The following is a 24,268-nucleotide window of genomic DNA, read 5'->3' as shown; positions in this document are numbered from 1 at the left end:
GTGTAAGCTCTTATAGTCCCGTATATTTTTCAAAAAGTATTGTACGGGCCACATCATAGGATGATCCAAACTGTCCATGTGATGGAATACAACATAAATAATTTCCATAGGTTGATCCTAGCCCTCCGATCTACAAGGTTTCCATAATCTTCAGTTCTTCTACGGATTGGAGGGTTGGGATCATCCTATAGAAATGAGTTTTTTAGGCACAACATACATGGACGGTTTGGATCATCCCAAAAAATAAGTACCATCAGATGCTTAGTAGTTGTTGCAGTAGTGACAGTGACAAAGCACAAGAAGAGGACTTTCTTGGAAATAAAACTAAGAAATGGCGCCATATTCTAAAACTCCAAAACCTAACACTCATCTCTCAAACCCAAAAAACTCCTCATGAAAACCCTAAAATTCATCTCCTCCTCTTTTCCTTCATCTTCTCCACTTTTTCACTCCATTAATCTCTCTCGTGTCTTGAAACCTTTTCTCTTCTCTCTCTTTAGCTCGTTCCAACAGGTATTCTACTCTCATTTCTTAGTTTTTTTCTTCTCTGTTTTCTCTCTCTTTCTGTACATATGATTCCGATGAAAAATTATTTCATATGTTTATTCTCTTTAACCGCGACTGTGACTGATTGATTTTTGCTGCTTTATGAATTAAACGATCTCATCGATACATTAGAATCCGATGATTTTTGGAAGAATTTCATTTTCTCATTGTTGGGTTGTTGCAAACCCTAGAAATAGTCTGAAGACTTGGAGTTGTTATCTACTCTCTTGTTAAAGTGAGTTAGTGCAGTTATCAAAACATGGTAGTACCAACATTAGTAGCCTATACCAGTGCAATCATAAAAAATTATGTTATCTGTTTGTTTTGTTTAATTGACTGCGACTGATGGATTTTCACTGCTTTATTAATTAAACGATCTCATCGATTCATTAGAATCTGATGAAAGGAGCGATTTTTCTTCATGGCATTATTTTTTCTTTTTATTTGTCCTTTTTTGGCTGCAAGTTTGGAAGAATTTCATGTTCTCATTGTTGGGTTGTTGCAAACCCTAGAAATAGTCTGAAGACTTGGAGTTGTTATGTACTTTCTTGTTAATGATATATTAGGGTTACTGATATTGGCACTATCATGTTTTAATAATTGCACAGACTCAGCTTGTTTTTTTTTTTAAATTTTAAATTGGCTTCTTAGGGCTTTTTGGGAGCTGTAAAAACTTTTGACAGCTTTTTTAATAATAAAAGACAAACTGAGTTAGTGCAGTTATCAAAACACGGCAGTCCCAACATCAGTAGCCTATATCCGGGAAAATGTACCTTCTCAGTTGATTTATAAGGGTTCATCTGGTAGGGGCCCACAATGGATGGTCCATGTACCAAATATTTACCTTTCTCAGATGATTTATAAGGATTGTTATTTAAGTTAGATTTACATCATCATTTTATTGTGATTTTTTTATTTATGTTATTTTGTTATTTCGCATTATTAGCATGGAGCCCATCATAGATGGACCACTTATTCTCCTCTACTTTCATCATTTGTGATTCTCCTTCTTCCCTACAAGTTGGAGGCCGTGGATTGTTAAAAGATTAACATGGTATCATAGCGTGGTTCATCGTAAACAAGATTCAAGAGGTCTGTTCATCAATCTGAAACCCTAATGCTCCATAATAATGAATTGGCAACTAGAATTTTCATAAAAATCCAAAGCTTTTAAAAGTAGTCATCAATAGATATCAATTCATCCGAGTAAAGTATCAACAATAAATTCTAATGTAAGAAAATGTTAACCAATCAATCAAAGAAATCAGATCTCAATGTATGTCTAACAAACAACATAAGATCTACTGAATAATGTCTAACTATGAACCAAAAAGTCTAGCAAAATATAGGAATGATGTGGTGATGGGTTCAGGTTGTGTTGCAACGGGGAATGAGATGGGGAATATTAGGATTAAGGTTGAGGAGAAGATTCAAAAGGGGAATATGGGTAGGTTGATGCAAAAATATGATGGTTTCGTACCTGTAATGTCTTATTGGGCTCGGGCATCGCCCTGCTGCAGGTCTTCAAGAAGGGGAAGAGAGATAGCTATAGTAGAGCTGAAAATGAGCTGATTTAACGCTATTTATGAAACTGGTATTTTGGGACCTCATATGGGTGTCATTGATTCTCTGCTATGTTCTCATGTCCAACAACATTTCCATAACTTCTTTTAGATTCTGCTTCACTTGTTTCATTTGTGATGCTTGTCTTTATGACTTATTGCTGTTGTGATGGTTTTCCCGTCCGGATGGATTAGCATTTTCTTTCAATTGCTGTTTATGACTCAATGTTGTGTGTATATGGTTTTGTGCGTAATTTTTTTTTTCTATGGTTAATTTATAGTTTGCCGGATTGTATAATTTTGCTTTGTAGAATGGAAAAAGAGATGGAATCGCTTCTATTGGGATACACACTCATTCTCTTGCTTCTCAAGGTATCAGCACTTGACATTTAATTTTCCAGCCATGCTTTGAGCATTTACTGTTTTTGGTGTGACACTGTTGCTAATTTTCTACAGGTGGTATTGTGCATGAACATCAAAGTTAAATTTGTCTTATGTAACTTTTATTTGCATTTCTTGGATTCGTAAGTTGGATAGGTATGCTGCAGATGTTTTTTTTGAATGGTTGCATGCAAATTTTGCTGTTCTGTTATCCATTTGAGTTACAACTTACAACACTTCGTACTGTGGATTGAGATAGCCTGCAAATGTTGTGTTTCTGTTTTTTTTAAATGGTAGCCAATTTTATTGCATAGAAAAAGGACCGAGATGGTCAAGATACATAAAAGTCGGAAACAAATAAGAACAATGCTAAACTCTACTACAAAGGCAACAAAAATCAAGGCCGAAGAGAATCAAACAGAGTCAAACCTTCTTTAGAGACTCCTCTCGCTAGACTGTCCGCCACCGAGTTGGCGGATCTGCAAACGTGCTGGAACCTTGGATTTAAATTTCAGTTTCGGCCTTGGCCAAATCCGAAATTTCGGAAAAATACTAAAATTTTTGAAAAAAAGTTCTAATTTTTCGACGAATTTTTCAAAATTTCGGTCGAAATTTCCGAAATATTTCCGATTTCGCGAAATTTGGTTTCGTTCCGAACTGAAATCCGAAATTTAGGCCCGAAATTTCAGATTTCGGACGAAATTTAAAACCATGGCTAGAACACTACAGAAAAAGATCCGACCCAATCAAGTATCTCATCGAAGAGCCTATCAAATCTCCAAGGGTGTTTATGTGAGCTGTTAAGCCACCGGATGAGATTTAGGGAGTCCCCTTCAACCGCTACCGTTAGCCATTTGAGTTCTCCCCATCAATTTTAAACCTTGCCTTAGTGTAGTGCACGCACTTCTGCCTCCGTTGCATCTGCTACCCCTAATGGGCCTGCGAAGGCCCAAATCACCTCCCCAAGCTCGTTTCTCAGGGCACCTCTAGTACTAACCGGACCAGGATTCCCCATGCTAGATCCATCAAAGTTAAATTTAACAAAGCCCTGTGGAGGCGTACCCATTCTTGCGCCACATTTTGCTTTACCTCCACATTATTACATACTTCCCTCTAACCTTCCCATAAGTCATATGCTGAAACAAATTTAAAACACCCTGATGGTAGCTAGGAAGGACATGTTCCATTGAATTTTCCCTTTTTTTCTTCCATGGGACTAACGGCCATCTCAAGAGGAGATCCAAGAGTTTTGATGGAAAAACCCAAACAATACCAACTCTACTCGGTAATTTAGCCCATACTTTCCTAGCAAGTTTGCAATGCATGAATAGATGATCCACGGTTTCCCCGGCCTCAATACATTAGGCACAATGGTTGATGATGCAAACCTTCCTTTCGCAAAAAGTCCACAGCTCGAATCCTTTCCTCTAAAGCCGCCCAACCAAAGGTGCACACTCTAGGAGGTGCCTGGAATGAGCACACTCTAGCTACCTAGAGTGACCGCCCTCAACCATTTGGAATGACCACACAACTAAATCTACCCAGTATTTATTTTTTCTGCTGTCCAATGGAGTTACGAGACTTAGATCTGAACAGGTTCAGATTTGTCCTTCCCCTCTAAAATGTTGGTATCTGTGTTCCATGCCCACACTTCTTCCACCCATATTCTGATTTTGGCTGTTACATCATATAAATTGGAAATTTTAGTGAAACCATAGTATGTGTGAAATAAAGAGAAGAAATGAGAAAGGGAGGGGGGAGTGCAATTTGTATAATCTAACATGTTCTCATATGTACAATCTGCCATGTTGTCACCTTCTCCTTGATGAAGTGGAAGTCAACTTCTATATATTTTCATATTTTGTCCTCTCATGGGACACTGGATTAACAATGAGATGAATAGTTGCCTTATTATCACAATGAAGTACAGGTGGGTCAACATGAACACCAATCTCTGTCAATAAAGTGTGAAGCCACAGAAGCTCTGCTATAGCTTGAGCCAACCTAACAACCTCCACACTTGATCTAGGCACATTTACCCTTTCCTAGATAAAATAAAGAAAGCCATTTCCTCCCTTCAAATGTGAAGGATATGGTGGACAATCTTCGTATGAGATGTACGAGGCGTACGTAGAATTGGCAGACCACTCCAACTGTATATGCGATAGATCAGCATCCACACGACCCATCGATACCATCTTGGTCTTCAAGCAAGTCCCATTCTTTCAATTTTGAGTGCAAACTATAATCTAAAGGAGTGATATCAGGTTTTGCACCCATTTCATTTGTCTTGTTCCTTGTAATAGGTTTATGCCATTTTTTCTGTGTTATAATGATACCTTTCTGTGGCCATGCAAATTCAATCCCTAGCAAATATTTAACAGGTCCTAGATCTTTAGTTTCAAACTTAATTTGTAAATATTCCTTCAACTGAATAATTGAATCATGATTATCACCTGCAACATCAACATAAACAGTTAAGATAATGGGTTTACCCTTCACTTTCTTAACAAAGGCAAAATGATCTATTGCACTTGTTTGAAAACCAACCTCCAATAAAGCCTTGCTAACTTTGTCAAAACCATGCTCTATGGGATTGTTTCATTCTATAAATGACATACCTTTCGTTTTATAGTAGTTAAGTATCCATGCGTCATTTCTGTATAATCATGTAATTTATTTTAAGCAATAGGTTCTCATTCAAAAGCCTTGAACTGTTGCCAATTGTAGGCATCAGTCCTGAAAGCAATCTAAATCATCATAAGGACATTCTCTCTGTATGTTCCTGATGAGAAGAAGACTTAGTTGATCTTTTCCTAAGCCATCATTTTAATCATGTCAATTTGAATGCTCCCTTGTTTTCAGTTGAATCTATAACAGAATATGAAAGAGATCAACCATTTGACGATGGCAAAGTTATGGAGAAAGATGCCGCACTCCATCTGGCTCTCTCTCAGCTTGCTGGCGATTTTGGTAAAGAATCTATGTTATCGTTGCAGCGTTTTTATGGTTCACGATATGCACCAGTTATCTCCACAGGCTCTTTAAAGCTTGATCTGGCTCTTGGGATTGGAGGATTGCCAAAGGTAATCATGACTAACAATATCCACCGATTGGAACTCATGTCACATCTCTATGAATTACTAAAATGTCCTATATTTTGTTTGTATATATATTATTTGTTATGGCGTGTTGGTCTATTTTCAATCATGAAATATACATTTTTTGGAATATATACCATGCATTTGGTACTTTGTACTTGTTGAATAATATGTAAGGGTAGTTTAGGTATTACTTGTAGTCTTAGGGGTATAGTAGTCATTGTACATTGGATGCCCTATTTGGGCCTATATATACATCGTATACACGAGGAGCTCCCTTAGTGGAGACTTCACATCTTCTCTACTCCTCTTCTTCTTCCTCTCTTCTTACCCTAACTCCATTTCTAACAGTACTATATGAAGATCTCATGTGTCCAAGTGGAAGGAGATCTCAGATTCTTTGGTATTTTAGCACCAAGCTTGATCTTCTGGGCGGTGGCGAAGCAATTTTGTCATAGGAAAGGATCCAATGTTTAAACACTTTTTTCTCCCTAATAGTATCTAATAATGTAAATATGGGACATGAGAATGTGATGTCTGGACTCTGGAGTGATCATGCAAGAGGCCCTATCCTGGATGGGCCATAGCCCAAAATTACACAAATCAGACAATCCTGATTGTCCATTAGGCTTTCTTGTGCTCATTAAATGTAGACCCTTATCGCTCTTTGTCCGCCCTAAGTATCCATCTGTATTTCTTAAAAGGTCCTCTGATTGGACATTAAGGGTCATTCAATTGTGGCCCAATCATAGTGTAGCCTGCTGGATAAATGGTCTGTATCTTTTTAAACATGTGCCCCATCTATGCTATTAAATTCACTAATTAGGGGTAAGTGTCATTTGTTTCATTTCTTACTTCGTTATAATTTAGTTCTACTACAATTATAGGAAATCACAATTAAGAACTAAAGGCCAAAAAGGAGACTTAAGATAATGCATCCCCTTTCTTTCCGTAGTTTTCCAAGTCTTCTGCAGTTTCATCAAATGCGTGAAATGAATACGTTTTATCGGTAAGCTTGTCAACTTTAAAAAGACTTATTTTGAGCAGTTTGAAGTTCGAACAACTGATTATGTTAGAATGCCTCCCCTTCAACCTGAAGACAAGGGCGGGAATTTATGCTTGAAAAAAATTTCAAGTCCTTATCTATTCTAGTGCCTGAGGTTCTTCTGCCTCCACCTTGCTGCCAGGCAAGCAATAAAATCACAAATATATTTGGATCATGGAAATTCCTATGGATTATAGCAGTTTCTATGGTACACCTTATGGAAGTAGGAGTTGACTTATAGAGTTATAGTTATGTCTATGATGGCTTGAGCTGACATCTAGAGGACACCAACCTCTAGTTGCAAAATTCTTGTAAAGTAGGTAACTGCATGAGAGCGATGATCTGTGGACACTGGCTCCACCATGCTTGGAGGCATGCCGACACGCGCCGACTCTAATGCAGCTGTGGACATCAGTTTAGACACACCCAGCACAGGGAGGGAGGGAGGCGACAAGTTTCATTATCTGTTTAAAAGTAACAACATGTTTGGAGCTTCATAATTTCGTTTTCCCTTCCCTTTTTCCTTGTATTTTCCCTTTCTTTTTCTAGATTTTGGAGGTGGGAGGGTGGGGTTGGCATGGATTGCCATGTCCATGTTAATACATGACAGTTATGTCCATGTCCACAGAGCATAGTATCAGAGTAACATCACTTGGATATGAAATATGATGTATATACATGATTTAAATTATGGCCAACATGTAGTTGTAAGTATCTTTGAAAGAAGAAATACTTGGGGGTTAGAGTACTATCTTTGAGTTTAGGATCAGTCCTAGATTCAAAATTGGGAATGCTGAAAACTCAGGTTCTAATTAGAGTGGATAAATGTTTGTGAAGCTTTTCTCCAATGTTGCTTTGAACGTTCTCGATGAAAATTTTGAATGAATAAGTCCTGGTGTTTTGTGGGTGCTGAGGTGTAGAGAAGCTCGTAGGTGCAAGTCTTTGAGAGAATTTCGTAATCATTCAACACTCCCAAGGTTTTAAATTTCGACCGAAATCGAAATCCCAATTACCTGAAACGTTAACTTATTTCGAGGAAATTTCGGGAGATTTGTATTTCGTCCGAAATTTATGGCATCTAAATAGGTGGTTGAAATTTCGACGAAATTGTAACGAAAATTTCAAAATTTCAACCAAAATTTCGAAAATTTCACCCAAAATTTCGGAAAGGTCGAGATTTGAGAATATTCAATTGTCACAGAAACCGTTTTGACACCACCGGGATTACAAGTTCTTCCAGTTACTTTTTCCCTCTTTAATAGGCATTAATTACGGGATTCTAATTGCGTTTTTTCACAATACATATCGTTTTACCAATCTCCCATTAATTACGGGGGTCTAATTTAGCCATCTCTCTGTCTCTCTGTCTCTCTGTCTCTCTCTCTCTCTCTCTCTCTCTCTCACCTGTGAGTCTAAACTTCCTCTTAAAAAATAGGGAAAACTACTAGAAACCAGAATTTCCGGAAAAAAAATAGGGAGAACTCTACAATTTCGAAATTAACCGGAATTTCTTATTTTTTTTTTGTGTAAAATATAGTAATTTCTCGAAATTTCGGCTGAAATTACCCAGATTTCGGTCGAAAATCTAATAGTAAATTTTAATTTAATTAGAGAATATGTTTCCCAAAAATTTCGTCCAAAATTGTTTATTGCGTATAATATTATTTTTTTAATCGAATACGGTATTTCGTCCGAAATTTCGGTATTTCGGTTTCACTAGGGTCTGAAATGCATAACGAAACCAAAATTTAAAACCTTGAACACTCCTTTGGTTTGGTGCCTTGTACTGGCTTCCTCTTGGTTTGACTTTGCTCCATCTTGAGCCGCTTTTCTGTTCATTCCTCTTTACCACTATGTAATGGGAGTAGGTATAGCAGATAAGATTGGTTGCTGTCATTGATGCCAATTTTTGAAGGCAAGGTTTTAAATGTCGGTTTCGGCCACCTTGGTGGAAATTTCGGCCGTAATCATGTAAAATTTTGACAAAAATGTCGGTTTTTTTATAATTTCCATCAAAATGTAAAATTTCTGTGGAAATTTTTGCTATTTCGGTGGAAATCTTTAAATTCCGGTAGAAATTTTCTAAATAAGGGTGAAAAACGAAATTTCGGGGAAATCATGTAAAAATCCGACTCAATGTCCTTTCAGTTTCGGTCCAACCCGAAACCGAAATATTCGGCCGAAATTTCGGATTTTGGCCGATATTTAAAACTATGTTTGAAGGTTAGGATTTTCAGTTATGTTATTGTTCATGATGCAGATTATATTCTATAAGTGATAGATGCTTAAGACTAGATCACATTTAGTATTTCTTTTCCTTCTGTCCAATGGATGGAGAATTGTGTATGAAAGTGATTCTATTCTTTGCTTCTTTCATGTGCTGATGGTGAAATATTAAATGCCCTTCCATGCTAGGGACCCAAGCAGTTGTATTTGAGTTAGAGATGCAGACGGTTATTAATCCAAAAAATGCATGCAAGTTAATTGACAGAAAACAACTGCTTATAATTTGACTATTTTTATGACACAACTCAATCCAGCTAACTATAGATATCAAACTTATAGACTGAAGTCCGCACTGCAGGGAAGAATGGTTGAGATTTATGGGAAGGAGGCATCGGGAAAGACAACACTTGCCCTTCATATTGTTAAGGAAGCTCAGAAGCTTGGAGGTTCTTGCTTTTACCTGATAACTTTTGTGTTTTAAATGCTTGGGAGAGGTTCTAAATTATATTTTCATGGTTTCCATTAAATAGCAGGAATTGGTAAGGATTTTCATTTTTAATGGACACTGACACTTCGAGTTCCAACTTCTGAATTGCAGATAAGCATCGACATATATGATAAATTTCTTAGTCGCTTCAAAATTCTAGGCAAATGAGAGTGGATATTGAATATGCAACTTATCACATTCTAACCTAGTTTACTACTACTAGTTGGGAGCTTCGATTGTGCTGGTGGAATTTTCCACAGTACATTTTTGTGGCATCTGAAACAAATTTCCACAGTACATTGTTGTGGCATCAGAAGCCATTTTTTATTTTCCATGTATTTATATCTCAGAAATCATGTTGTGATAGTTGATAAAAACTTGTCATCGCATTGAGTCCTCTGGTAATTCTGGGCTTAGAGTTTCTAGCCTTGGAATTTGGGTTGCATGATTGCCTGTTGGTTACCATTTGCTTTTAGTTTTAATGTTATGTGAATGCATTTATTGCATTCATTCTTATTATTGCATGACCACGTCACCTATGAATATTCAACTAACTTATCAAATCCATCTCTATTGCATTGAATGCAAATGGACAAAAGATTCATCATGCGTGATAGGCCGGTGCAACGTTTTCTTCTTTTCTCTGATTTGCGGCGATTTGCTCCGATTCTCCATTAATGACAATTTGACTTTGCTCTTCAACCTAGCTTATAAATTAAAGCGATTGCAGAACGTTTTGGGCAGAGAAAAAAGAGAGAGATATCCCAAGTTCAGAAAGTTTGGCAGAAATTTTTATATACCCAATTTTATGTAAATCATCCGTGAGGATAATTGGGTGTATTTTGTACTTGGGTTTGAGTGTTTGAACTGCTACCGCTTGTATTCCTATTTTTCCATAGTGAATACTTTTGATCCGTCTTCGGCCGTGGAGTAGGCTTTACACCGAACCACGTTAAATACTTGTCTCCTTTTGTGTGTGCAATTTACATTCATTTACTTTTACCATAAATTATCTCGTGATCATTTAACTCCAATATCCGATCCGGGTGGTACCGTTTTACAATTAACGGTCCAATTCACAACATTTAATGTGCTAAAACATTCAAAAATAAAATAAAAAATGATTGCCTGGTCGTCAATTTTCGCACAGCTACATAGTATGCGGTTATGGGGCCTGTGGCTAGTTTTAAAACATGTATTGTCACTTGAAGCTTTGCCAAGTTGACTTGAACATGATAGAATTCCGTTCTATGTCGAACTAAAACTTTTTTTTTTTGAATGGCTTAGTCAAACTAAACTTTTTTTTTTTTAATTCTGTCTTCGTACCAGTCCAACCAGCCCAGCCCTGCCATTCCATACCCAACCACGAAATCGTCTACGCCCGCACAACGGTAAGGATGGATCCAATTCGCAAAAGATGACGAGGAGACTACATTGACAACGGACCAAGTCTATTGCCCGGAAGGCGAAGAATGATCCACAGAATATCGTCCCCTCAAGGATGAATCGTCAATCTATGTTAGAGGAGAATCCCTTCGTTCTCTCGTTGTTTATAGATGCGCCCCTCAGGTAGAGCTTAATGGGGAGTACAGACAGAGGGGGGAAAGCCCCCTAAATGTAAGGGTACTCCCTTGCGGATTCACTGCACTCAAATTCAATCTAAAAATAGAAAGAAAGAAAACAAACTCACTCGCAGCATTCGTAGACTCATTCGCAGCGTTCGCCTGGCTCGCTCTGTAGACCCCTAGTCGGCACAGTGAAGGAAGTTCGGTCACTTTCTCGCTCTCCTCAAACAAATCATCAACTCTGGGCTCTTACCCAACACCCCTCATTTACCTCCCCCTTCTGTCCCATGCACCAGTTGTCAACTACCTAAGCAAAGGACTCTTCTCTTTTCCTCTTCTTATTCACCGCCTCCTGCCCCCAGTCTTCAAAGAAATTGGGGATTATTCCCTTCATCAAAACTTTTGTTTATCCCCTTGGCACCTTCTTTTGCAGTCGATCGAGGGACTGATCCTTTCGAAGTGATGAGATCGGGTGAACAGAGTTGCTGTGTCAGATTCCGTCATTAGTGTATCCCATATAGTGTTACAAACCCTCGTTCGAACCTTTATTGGTTGTCAGTCCGTCAATAGCAGTCCCTCTACAGTCCTTTGTTACCAACACTATCTTGTCATACCCAAATTAGGTATCATGGGGTACATAATTGGGTCTTTGACCCCTAGAACTGGAAGGGCATAATGCGGAAATTAGGTTATTAGCATACTCACTCTAGGCAACGAGAAGAAGATAAGAACTCAGGAGGTAATTGGGTCAGATGAGTGCATGGTTTTGATCCCCCCCCCTTCCCCAAGAGAATTTTTTTTTTAGAAATTGCCTTTCACCTCGGCCCCGGTTCATTACACCCGGTTCATTACACTTTCTTGGATCGTAAGTAGTCCCATCGGGAAGCACTTTCCGTCTTTCGGTTGGGAAAGTCAACCTACTCTAGGCCCATCTTTAGTAAGGCTGTTGAGTGTAGCATTGACATGTAAAACAAACATGAGAGCCCCAGGGTAGTTTATTTGCTCCGAATGAGCGTCCATTACAGAAATGGTGAAGTCCTCACCTTTTCCACTTATGTGAAGAGGTTCCGCGCCAGACTGAATTCACGTATTCATATTTGGCTCTCCCCTACTTGTTTCCACCTTCCTTCAATACCAGCTTACTTTCACACAAGAGAAACGACCACCTCAATTATAAATATTTTCAAAATTAGCAAATGAAAAAGGAAGGAGTCGGATTGAGAAGTTGTAAAGGTCTCTTATCACATAAGAAAGAATAACGATTCTTGAAGCACGCACGATGTAATAAATCATTGAGATCTTTTTCATTTTAAGTAAATCATAGATAAAGCATTACAGAGGAGTTTCTTTTTCTGCTTCGGTTGGCGCGTTGCAGTAACGAGGAAGAATTTTAATTTGGTTCTTCTAATGACCGGCATATGAATATCTATGATTTTTTTCTCCCAGGTGAAGCAGCAGGCATCGTTCCGATTCTTTCGCTAGGGGCTTGACTTGACGGTTCTCCTCTCGTTCGATCTGTTTTAAGATCTCGAGGGGAGCTTCGTTGTCGACTTCATCCCGTCGGCATTCATACCAATGAATGGCCTTTCCTCATCAGCTATCTCCTCGGAACGGAACACCTGTGAAATGCCTTGTCAAGCCGACCTAACAGATCATGAGGTCTTTACTCTATGAAGTGCATGAGAATTTAAATTGTACTTTTGATCGAAAAATCAATCATATTGATTTCGTACCCTTCGCTCGATGAGAAAATGGGTCAGATTCTACAGGAACTAGATTCTACTGGAAGCGAGTAGCAGGAGAAGATCGGTAGTAGAAGGTAACGAACTAGAGACTCAGAGAGAGATCAGAAGTGAAACTCGGCAAGAAGAAGGCTGAACGCAGGTGCTACACTACAATAGGTGTCACCCGGGTCCGCCTTAGGCTACGAGAAAGTGGAATGCATTTTTCAATATCGCTATCGAAAAAGGAGGGATTAGCTTGATTCATGTCTCCTGTGCCGGTTTCCTATAAAAGATCAAACTTAGGTTTCCTCTCTATTTCTTTGATCTACCGCTTGAGCGTGTCCTTGGGTGACCAATCAACACTATTCACATGCGATGATCACCGTTTGGTGTAGTTCCGTCAGTTCCTCTGTTTGCTAGGTCTTGCTATTGATAGCCGGAGCTTGCTTGCTGGCCCTACTTATTATAAGGCTTAGTCAATTCAAGCCGCAGCGTGAATTGACTCCACTCCAATTTCTAGAAGTAGGCAACGTCAAGTCAAGCACGATACACAGGCACAGTTCTTCCGCAAATCTATATATCCTCCTTCTGTCTGTTTATAAAAATAAAAATATGTCCGATTGTGCCGTGGATAAAAAAAATCTATAAAAAAGACATTAAACATGATTCACTTTTCTTTATAAACATGTAAAGTCGAGACGGTATCGAAGCAAGGGGAAGTGGAACCCAAAAATGGAGGAGACGGTTTCGAGTATCCCACGGGTAATCAATAGACCAAAGGGAGTTGAAATGCAAGCTGGGATGGCTGCGAAACTTCACTTTTACGAGCGATGGACTTCACTTGACAGGACCACTTATTGGTAGCACTCTGAAGATCAAATGAGAAAAAAACCTAACACCCCTGCAATCTATCAAGAGGACGAAGCTGGGAGAATGTCCCATTAGTGGGGATCCTCTTCAGAACCTCCATCAACCAATCATGAAATGGTTTCAAGATGTTAGAATAAACCTAGTAGGGGCGTTATCGTCATTGTACTTCTCTCTTTTTATATAAATACTGTACTGAGGGGTAGCCACATGCTCTAACTCACAATTCTCTTTCTCTATTTCCTTCAACATGGTATCTGAGCCCTAGGGTTTTGATCCCCTAGGGACCACCATCGTCGACCCCCTCACCAAGCTCTCCTCCCTCCATCCCTCGGCCTCTCCTCCCTCCATCCTTCGGCCTCTCCGTATACCCCTAATCCTCTCCTGTCGACCCACCCTCTCCCGATCCTTTGTCCTCTCCGCATACCCCCAACCCTCTCCCATCGACCCACCCTCTCCTGTAATACCCCTCCCACCCCGTACCTGTATTCCCCCCGTAACCCATCCGACCCCCTTTCCGTATCCCCTCGTAACCGTATTCCCACCCTCTCCGTAACCCCATACCCATCCCACCCTCTCCGTCCCCCCGTAACCGTATTCCCACCCTCTCCTCCCACCCCCTCACCCGTAAACTAGGGTTGCAACTTGGGTCGGGTAAAACCCGACCCGCATCAACCCGACCCGAAAAACTCATGGGTCGGGTTCAAGGAGGGTGGGTTTCGGGTCGGGTTGGGTTTAAAATTCAAAAACCCGGCGTATTCTCGGGTAGGGCCGGGTTTAACGGTCGAAAACCCGAAAAACCCGCCCAAGTTCTCGTATTTAGAATTTATAAAGGGAAAAGATAAATTTCGCTCCTTTTCTTACTTGGGACAACTCTCCCGTCAAGTGTAAAAGATATGTAAAAAGTACACTAGAGAGGGCTGTAGCATGTAAGAAAAAGGTGTCGAGTATATCACTTCCCTTTATAAAATGCTACGAGAGGATAAGTTAGAAAATGAAACTGCTTTATCCCCACGTCAAACTTTCCTCCGTTTTTTTACGTTACTCTCTCTCTCTGACGGTCTGACCAAAGATTAAAAAAAAAAGAAATGTAAAATACCTAGTTATGAATTTTTATCAGAGGCATGAATGGAGCAAAAACGAACAATGAATTTGTGTCCGATGGTTAAAAAAAAAGTTAAATTGGTTAATGACGAAATCATTAACCAATTTCAAATTCAAAATCCTGTAATTATAGCTTTGATGAATGCTATGGCTTCCAATCCTCTGGTGGCTCCCAGACTGATTTGGTTAATGACAAGACTGAATTGGCTTCCATCTAGGAAGCACGGGTACTCTCCCAGGGCTCCCGCACCCGCACCGACACGTATGGGGTGCGGGTACGTTCGGGTACGCCCCGGGTACGTACCCCATTATTTATAATAAAAAAAACCTAGTTTTGGTGGTTGGGTGCGTGTCGGGTGCGCACCACGCGTACCCGACACGTCCTGCTTCTTCCTACTGCTTCTCTTTCCTCTCCTGTACTTCTCTCTACTTTCCTGTACTGGGTAGTTACATGTAAAAAATGCCTTTACTATTTTATTGTCCATTTACTTAAGATTTACATGTAAATAACGGAATACCCCCCTTTTGGATTTATTAAAAATAGTTTCAACACCCAAATCTAAAAGGAAAAAAAGTCAACTCTCCAGTTCTAGTACAAAATTCAAAGAAAAAGGGTCGGGTCAAAATTTTAACTTTCTTAACTTCCAAATGGTGGGGTATTTTTCAAATTTTAAAAATTCATAAAATCTATTTTGTCCAAACATTATTAAATCCCAAAAGTCCGGTAAAAAAAATCTCATAATTTGGTCTCTAAAAATTATTCATCTTGTCAGGCACTGGTCAACATACTGGTGACAGACTTTTTTTTCTAATGAATGATGTATTGATGCCTCATGTTATGAAATATGGAACTTAATCACTTATGAAATGAAGAGTAATATTAGAATTTTCCATTTTGGTGATGTTATTGTTATTTGATTGCTCTACAATTTTTAATTTTTTGTTAATTTTTATAAATATATAATAAAATATTAAAATATGTTATTATATTCGGCGTACCCGAACGTACCCGCACCCGGTTTTTTTGGCAAATCACGTACCCACGTACCCGTGTCGTGTCATACCCGCACCCGTACCCGTGCTTCATAGGCTTCCATTTATGTTGGGCCCACTATATCCCCTTGCATTGTGCTTCAGTGTGTGTCTGTTGGATCCCCACCTTGGATCGTGAAACCTTCGATTTTTAGATTAAATATATTGTCGTAATTAGTAATTACTCCTAGCACTGAGAACTAGGAAATTCTCAGCTGTTTTCGAGACTTCCTTGCAGAAGATTATGCAAATTGACTGACATTTGTAAAAAATGTGCTTTGCCGATTGTGAGTTGAGTGAGGCATTACATTCGGATCTTGTTACTGCTAAAAAGAAAATATACTTGGCTTGCATTTGTGGGGTGTTCGCATCAATTGAAAATTCTATCTATATGGCTATACATACTATACATTTGTAAAATCAAGGAACCTCATCGAGAATTTGAAAAACCCCGACCCGGCCCGGCCCGAGAAACTATCTCGGGTAGGGCCGGGTTTATGAATCTTGGGTTTTCCCAAAAAAACCCGACCCGAGATTGTTTCTCGGGTAGCGTAGGGTATTGGAAAGCCCGACCCGAGTTGCAACCGTATCGTAAACAGAGTAACAGACCCCTAACACCCCCCCCCCCCCCCCCCCCCCCAAAAAAAAAATAAAAATAAAAATAAAAATAAAATAATAATAATAAATCTATACACAAACCCCCCTTCTAGCCGTACGCCCTCACATCCGTATACGGTACATCCCCTTCTAGCCGTACGCCCTCACATCCGTATACGGTACATCCCCTCTCTTCCGCCACCCTACCCCCTCCACGACCACATCAGCCCCCTCCTCCGTAGCCATTCCCCACCATCCCTTGCCTTATTTGCCATCCGTTCCCTCCTAAACCTCTATTTCTTGAACCCTAACCCTAGTTTCCGAACTTAGTATTTCTTACACTCTCATGTGTTGATTTGTTTCATTCCTTTTGACATTTCTTTTGCGGCTTCGTCTCATTTTCTCCATGTCTCCCTCTCTTCTCTTGTCCCTTGTCCGCAGAGCCGCGATACGATCCATTATTTCGGTTAGTTGGTTTCTCCATCTCGTCTTTCACTCTCTGGTGCCCGATTGTTGTGGGTATTTCTTCCTCGTCGTTTGTTGTCATTATGGAACCACCTGTCATTGTGATCCCTCTCTCGGCATGACCACTGAAGTTCGTGCTCCACCACCCCCTTCGGCTACCCCTTCTTCTTCTCCTATCTTGTCACCTGTGGAGGGCTCTTACCCACAGCTAACCACTGCCAAGCTTGATGGGACCAACTACTTATCATTGGAAAGTTGCGGTTGAGACATATCTTCTTGGACGGCGCAAGGTCAGTTTCCTTCGTCAGGATCCTCCACCGTCCAAGGATCCTACCTATGCTTGTTGGGAACAGGAGGACGCACTGATTTGGACTGTTCTTTGGCAGAGCATGACCCCTTCCATTTCTTCTACCGACCGCGAAGGAGATATGGGATCACACTGCTTTGACATATTCTGGGGCTGAGAACCTCAAGCGTATTTGTGCCACATATTCTGAGTGGATGCGGCTGCGCCGTGGTGATATGTCCCTTGAGGCTTACTATGGCCAGTTTGTTTCTTTGTGTCAGCAGCTTGACATATTCATGCCTCTTACCTCTGATGTTGCCGTCCTTCGCGGTTCGCGGGATCAGATTTGTGTGGTCCACTATCTTGACAGCCTAGGCCCCGAGTTCACTCATATGCGCCATCAGATTCTTGGTTTAGGCAACATTCCATCACTGACTGAGGCCCACTCACGTGCCCAACAGTGTCTTGGCGAGTCTCCGTCGAGGCTTCCTGTTGACAGTTCTGCTCTAGCTACGTATGATGGTGATGGTCGCTCTATTCGGGGTGGTGGTTCATTTCCACGAGGCCGTGGCCATAGTGATGGGCGAGTTGGTGGTGGATGTGGTCGTCCTTATTGTACCCACTATCAGTGTGATGGCCACCAGATTGAGACTTGCTACACTCTATGAAGCACGGGTACGGGTATGGGGTGTGGGTACGACACGACACGGGTACATGATTTGCCAAAAAAACCGGGTGCGGGTACGTTCGGGTACGCCGAATATAATAATATATTTTAATATTTTATTATATATTTATAAAAATAAAAAATAATAATTGTAGAGCAATCAAATAACAATAACATCACCAAAATGGAAAAGTCTAATATTACTCTTCATTTCATAAGTGATTAAGTTCCATATTTCATAACACGAGGCATCAGTACATCATTAGAAAAAAAGTCTGTCGCTAGTGTGTTGACCAGTGCCTGACAAGATGAGTAATCTTTAGAGACCAAATTATGAGATTTTTTTTTACAGGACTGTTGGGATTTAATAATGTTTGGACACGATAGATTTTATGAATTTTTAAAATTTGAAAAATACCCCACCGTTTGGAAGTTAAGAAAGTTAAAATTTTAACCCGACCCTTTTTCTTTGAATTTTGTACTAGAACATGAGAGTTGACTTTTTTTCCTTTAGATTTGGGTCTTGAAACTATTTTTAATAAATCCAAATGGGGGGTATTCCGTTATTTACACAGTAAAGACATTTACTTAAATGGTTTACATGTAAATACCGAGTACAGGAAAGGAGAGAGAAGTACAGGAGAGGAAAGAGAAGCAACATGAATAAGCAGGACGTGTCGGGTACGCCACGTGCACGTACCCAGGACGTACCCGGGGCATACCCGGACGTACCCGCACCCCATACGTGTCCGGGTACGGGTGCGGGAGCCCCGAGACAGTACCCGTGCTTCCTAGGCTACACTCTTCATCCTGAGCGTTGTCAGTCTCGCTCAGGACATCTCACGATAGCTAGCCCCTCCGAAGTTGTTGCCTCTAGCTCTGCCCCTGCACTTGTTGATGATTCCTTCACTTTTACTAGGGCGGATTATGAGGAGTTACAGCGCATACGTTTGAGTGCTCGTCCTCCCACTGCAAGCTTTGTTCAGCCAGGTAGTTCATCCACCACCTTACTCTCTAGCTTCGGGTCCTGGATTATTGACTCAGGAGCCTCAAATCATCTGACTGGTAACTCATCTCAGCTCTCTTCTTTTCGTTCTTTTTCATTTGATTATCAGACCATTACTTTAGCTAATGGCTCCACTACTCCCATTACTGGTATTGGCACCACGTGTCCCTCTTCTAACCTTCCATTATCTTCTGTATTGTGTGTTCCTAAGTCACCTTTCAGTTTATTTTCTGTTAGTCAGCTTACGAAAAATCTTGATTGCTCAATCTCATTTTCCCTTCTTATTGTGTGTTTCAAGATCTTTCGACTGGGAAGACGATTGGATCGGGTTGTGAGGTGGATGGCCTCTATCGTCTTGACTGCCGTCCTTCTCCTACCATTTTACATAGTTCTGTGGATGCCTTTCAGTGGCACTGTCGTCTTGGCCACCCATTACTTTAGCGCTTCCGGCAGACATCCTTAGTTCCTGCTTCTATTTCCTCATTTCAGTGCGAGTCTTGTGAACTCGGGAAGCACCACAGAGTGTCCTTCCCTTCCCGTGTCGCTAGTCGAGTCACTAGTCCTTTTTATCTGGTTCATTTTGATGTATGGGGATTCCTCTAGGGTCGCGTGAAATAATGGATTCAAGTATTTTATAGTCTTTATCGATGATTATTCACGTATGACATGGGTGTATTTGCTGAAGGACCGTTCTCAGGTCGTTTTTGCCTTTCGAACTTTTCATGCTGAAATAAAGAATCATTTTAGTTGCAATATTAAATGTCTCCATACTTATAATGCTCGGGAGTTTTTCTCTGGTACTCACGGTTTTTCAGGATTACCTTTCCTCTAATGGAATTACTCATCAATTCTCCTGTGCCTACACCTCGTAATAGAACGGTGTGGCCGAGAGGAAATTGCGATATTTCCTCGAGGTTGCCTGCACCCTACTCTTTTAGATGCGGGTGTCTAAGCCTTTTTGGGGTGAGACTATTTTGAGTGCTTGCTTTCTTTCGAATTGTCTTCCGTCCTCTGTCCTATGTGGTGACTCCCCATTTCACGCTTTATATCCACAGCAGGATCCTTTTTCCCGTACACCTCGTGTGTTTTGGTGTGCCTGTCTTGTTCATCATTTAGGTCCTGGTCGGGACGAACTCGATCCCTCGGTCAGAACGTTGTGCCTTTCTGGGTTACTCTCGTACTCAGAAAGGCTATCGCTGTTACAATCCCCGTCTGCATAGCGATTTGTGTCGGCCGATGTTACATTTTTTGAGTTTGAGTTCTTCTTTAGTCGTCCGCCTGTGCCTACTCCCTCTCTGCTGGAGCCCGAGATGTTCGTCTCTCTCCCTTTGCTTCCGGACATTGTTCCGGCCCCATTACCATCGCCCTCTGAACCTCCAGTTGGTCAAGCCGAATCTTCTTCTTCGCAATTGGCTGCACCGCCTATTACAAAGCAATATCAGAGACGTCATGGGCCGCCTCCTTGACTCGAGACATCGCCTTCACAAAGATGGGCCGCCTCGTCCTTGACTCGAGACATCGCCTTCACAGGAAGAGATCCCTTTACCCTCTACCTAGGTTTCACCTATCGCCTCGTACTCGTTCTCATTTACTGCACACCCTATATCTAATTTTGTTACCTATGATCGTCTAAGTCCTTCTTTCAAAAGTTTTGTGTTGTCTATGTCTTCTGTTGTGTTGTCACAGTCTTTGGATAAGGCTCTGGATCACCCAGGATGGCGTGCTGCCATGGACCTTGAGATGGGTGCTCTACATTCCAACCAGACGTGGGATCTGGTTCCCCTCCCCTCTGGTGCTAGACCTGTTGGCTGTCGCAGGGTATTCTCTATCAAATATTTGCCAGATGGTACTGTTGAGGGATTGAAAGCACGTCTCGTGGTAAAGGATTGCTCAGACGCTTGCAGTTGATTACAATGAAACTTTCTCTCAAGTTGCGAAGATACCTCTGTTCGCGTTCTTCTGTCACTTGCAGTCAATCATGGTTGGCATCTTCATCAATTAGATGTGAAAAATGCGTTATTAAATGGCGACCTTCATGAAGAGGTGTATATGGAGCAACCTCCAGGGTATGTTGCTCAGGAGGAGATGTCCTCTTCTGTCTGTCGCCTCAGGAAATCTCTATATGGCTTGAAGCAGTCTCCACGAGCATGGTTTGGCAGATTCAGTGAGGCAGTTATGCGGTTTGGTTTGAGACAGTGTGCTGTAGATCATTCGGTATTCAGTCAACAGTCCTTAGTAGGGTGCATTCTATTGATTGTATAGGTTGACGATATCATCATCACAGCCAGTAATTTAGGGGGAATACAGAAATTGAAGACCTTCTTACAAAGAGAGTTTGCTACAAAAGACTTGGGACACGTCAAATATTTTCTTGGGATAGAGGTGGCATACTCCTCTTGTGGTTTATCTCTATCACAAAGGAAGTATGGTTTGGATTTATTGGAGGAGATGGGAAATCTTGGCGTAAAACCTGTGTATGCACCTATGGATCCCAATGTAAAACTAGTTCTAGAAGAAGACCTGTTGGAGGACCCTGGCAGGTATAGAAGACTTGTGGGCAAGCTCATATAACTTACCGTTACTCGTCCTGATATATCTTATGCTGTACGGGTAGTCAGTCAGTACATGAGCTCCCCACGTACCTCACACTGGAGTGTAGTGATTGAGATCCTTAAATACCTTAAGGGTGCACTAGGAAAGGGCCTATTCTTCAAGAGACATTGTCATATGCGAATTGAGGGATTCTCTGATGCTGATTGGGCTGGATCTCCTGCAGACAGGAGATCAATTACCGGATGTTGTACCTTTATAGGAGGTAACCTGGTGTCATGGAAAAGCAAGAAGCAGGACGTCATTGCAAAGTCAAGTGATGAGGCAAAATACAGAGCGATGGCACACACGAGTACAGAGATTATTTGGTTGAGATCACTTCTGTCTGAGATTTGTATTGTACCCTCTTCGCCTTCACAGTTGTACTGTGACAACAAGGTTGCCATCTATATTGCGACAAACCCAGGCTGCCATGAGCGAACAAAGCACATCGAAGTCGATTGTCACTTCATTCACCAGATGATTCAAAGAGGGGAGATATGTACTGTTTTCACTCGTTCTGCAGATCAGTTGGCTGATATGTTCACAAAGGCATTGAATAAAGCAAAGTTGATCGATATTTATAACAAGCTAGGAATGTATAATTTATACATTCCGACTTGAGGGGGAGTGTTAGAATAGGCCTAGTAGGGGCATTATCGTCATTGCACTTCTCTCTTTTTATATAAATACTATAGTGAGGGGGGTGGGGGGCAAGCTCTAACTTACAATTCTCTTTCTCCATTTCCTTCAACACAAGACGATCTGATTGATGCCATCCATTGTAGCAGAGCTCTTTCATGAGAGAAAGAGGAAGGAGGGAGAGAGAGTTGGGGGGGGGGGGGGGGGGGGGGGGTGCCAAGCGCAGTTCTTTGAATCAAATGTTGAATGAATCAGTTTCACAATATCCAAATCTAAATCAGATAGGGTTTCATCATTCTCAGCCTCTGCTTTTTTGGACGAGCGTCCGGGTAAGTCGGTATCTTATGTTGCACAATGTCTGTACTTAATCCTGGCATGTCCTCATAAGACCATGCAAAGACATACTTGAACTCTTTGAGGAGGTCAAGCATTTCTGCACGGTCTCTTGGGGATAGGGTTGCGCTGATCCTAGTCTCTTTGGGATCAGTTTCGTTTGGAAATTTTGGTGTAAATCTTGTAAAATCACAGAAATGTTTGGAAACATAAGAGAATGATGAAATTTTATTGTGAAACTGATTCATATTGTGGGCCCCATAATCGGCATATGTGCCCATTAGGACTTTTACAGATTTATTTTCATGCTATTTAGTTTCTAGGACATTTATGTTCATATTTTTTTAGAGTTATGGATTTTGTTTTCGTGGAATTTTATTTCCACTCCCTATATATAGGCCACATGTATTAGAGAGTAGTACTTCTGATGAATTAATGAATTGAGAATACATTTCTTCCCTTTGCATTCTTCTTCTTCTTTTTCCTCCCCTCTATTCTTTCCCTTCTATTCTTCATCTTCTTTCTTCTCCTACTCTTCTCCTACTCTTCTCCTCTCCTTTTCTTCTTCTTCTTCTTCTTCTTCTTCTTACTCTTTTTCTTCTTCCCTCTATCTTCTATTTCTCTCCTCTCTGGATGACATCATCATGCAAGCCAAGGTCCACATCCACCTCTTGATCTGCATCCATCTTCGACCTAGAAACAACAACAGCTCTTCCATGGTCGATACAGACCGCCACTCATGAAACCCCATTGCCTTCTTGGATCCCTATTAGCCCATCCTCCTGCATTCACTTCCACAAGCACGACACTCTACTGTGTGCTTGCCAATTCCTTTGATTTCACTCCAATTCACTCAATTCATCTGAAAATTTGGTCATACATGCCATTCCAAAAAAAATAAAATCTGATCATATCTCCATAACCCACCTATTCAAGAAGATTCTTCGATGATGAGTATAATTTGCAGGCTCTGTGACATCTTACCTTGGCTCGGGTGTCCATACAACTATGAGATGAAAGGCTCCTCTAAGCTTACACCTCACCAAGTAGCAGGGATCCTAGAAATCCATAATTGCTTGCGATTCATCAAAGATTTACAGGTTGAGTCTGGTCTTTCTGTGTCCCATGTCATATTATGAGCATCTATTATGGTTTTATGTTGGCTTATTTCATTGATGTAAACCACTAGGGGTATTTTAATGAATATTTTAGTCTTTTTCATGAGATTTCCGATCCTAGGACTAGATTCTACCATAGAACCTATGTAAATTTATGCTTGTAGGTCTAGTTATGGCTTAATATAGATATAGCCTTTGCCAATCAGTACGTTGTGTCTCTTTTTTGGTGGCACATCATGCTATCAGTATTTGCAAATGAAAATTGTCATACTTTATTGTAAGTTTGTTACTATTAGCTCATAATTTTTTCTTTATTTATATGTGAATGGGCTTGGGTGACCAACTTTTTTTTGGTTAAATGAGTTATCTATTTTTGATTTCCTACATAATAAAAGTTAGAGTTTAGCTTTGTCTAATCAGGTCAACAATTGGTTGGCTCTGTTCTCACTTCTGCTTTTAGGGCGATACTATCTTTATAGTTTCTTTTGTTCAATTCAAAATAACTATAATGTAAGGTACCTCTCTTGCTATTTGCATAAGTTCTTATTTATCATCCTTGCACTTATCATATACTTCTATGACTTTTCATTGAACCTTTATAAAGCACGCGACATCTCCTCAAGAATACTTTGTGGTTTTTTTCTTTGAACACCGGTTGCAATATTTATTCTCTTGAAAGTATATTACTATTTTCTATTAAATGACCACATTTCCATATTTTGCAGGATATTGTGCATATTTTGATGTAGAGAATGCTATGGATCCTTCTCTTGCAGAAGCTGTTGGTGTCAATACGGAAAATCTACTTATTGCACGTCCTAACTGTGCTGAAAACTCCCTTAGTGTTGTGGATACTCTGGTCAAGAGTGGATCTATAGACGTTATTGTGGTTGATAGTGTAAGTAAATTCTTTGAAATCTTTAAA

General features: G+C 40.5%; 1 protein-coding gene across 1 annotated transcript in view; it reads left to right on the top strand.

Annotated features, from left to right (window-relative positions):
- The first annotated feature begins 319 nt into the window (after positions 1-319).
- Positions 320-24,268, top strand: part of RECA3 (RECA homolog 3) — a 42,928-nt gene continuing 18,979 nt past the window's right edge. The window contains exons 1-5 of the mRNA XM_077386470.1: positions 320-513; positions 2,420-2,480; positions 5,355-5,575; positions 9,220-9,307; positions 24,069-24,241. Of these exons, the coding sequence (XP_077242585.1) occupies positions 394-513; positions 2,420-2,480; positions 5,355-5,575; positions 9,220-9,307; positions 24,069-24,241 (663 nt within the window). The 5' untranslated portion in view covers positions 320-393. The remainder of the gene's footprint in view (positions 514-2,419; positions 2,481-5,354; positions 5,576-9,219; positions 9,308-24,068; positions 24,242-24,268) is intronic.

Source organism: Tasmannia lanceolata, unplaced genomic scaffold, assembly GCF_043159265.1.
Source record: "Tasmannia lanceolata isolate RefF3 unplaced genomic scaffold, GAP_Taslan_0.1 ptg000002l, whole genome shotgun sequence".
Lineage (NCBI taxonomy): Eukaryota > Viridiplantae > Streptophyta > Magnoliopsida > Canellales > Winteraceae > Tasmannia > Tasmannia lanceolata.
The sequence above is the reverse complement of the archived record's forward strand: the minus strand, read 5'-3'. Positions and strand labels throughout refer to the sequence as shown.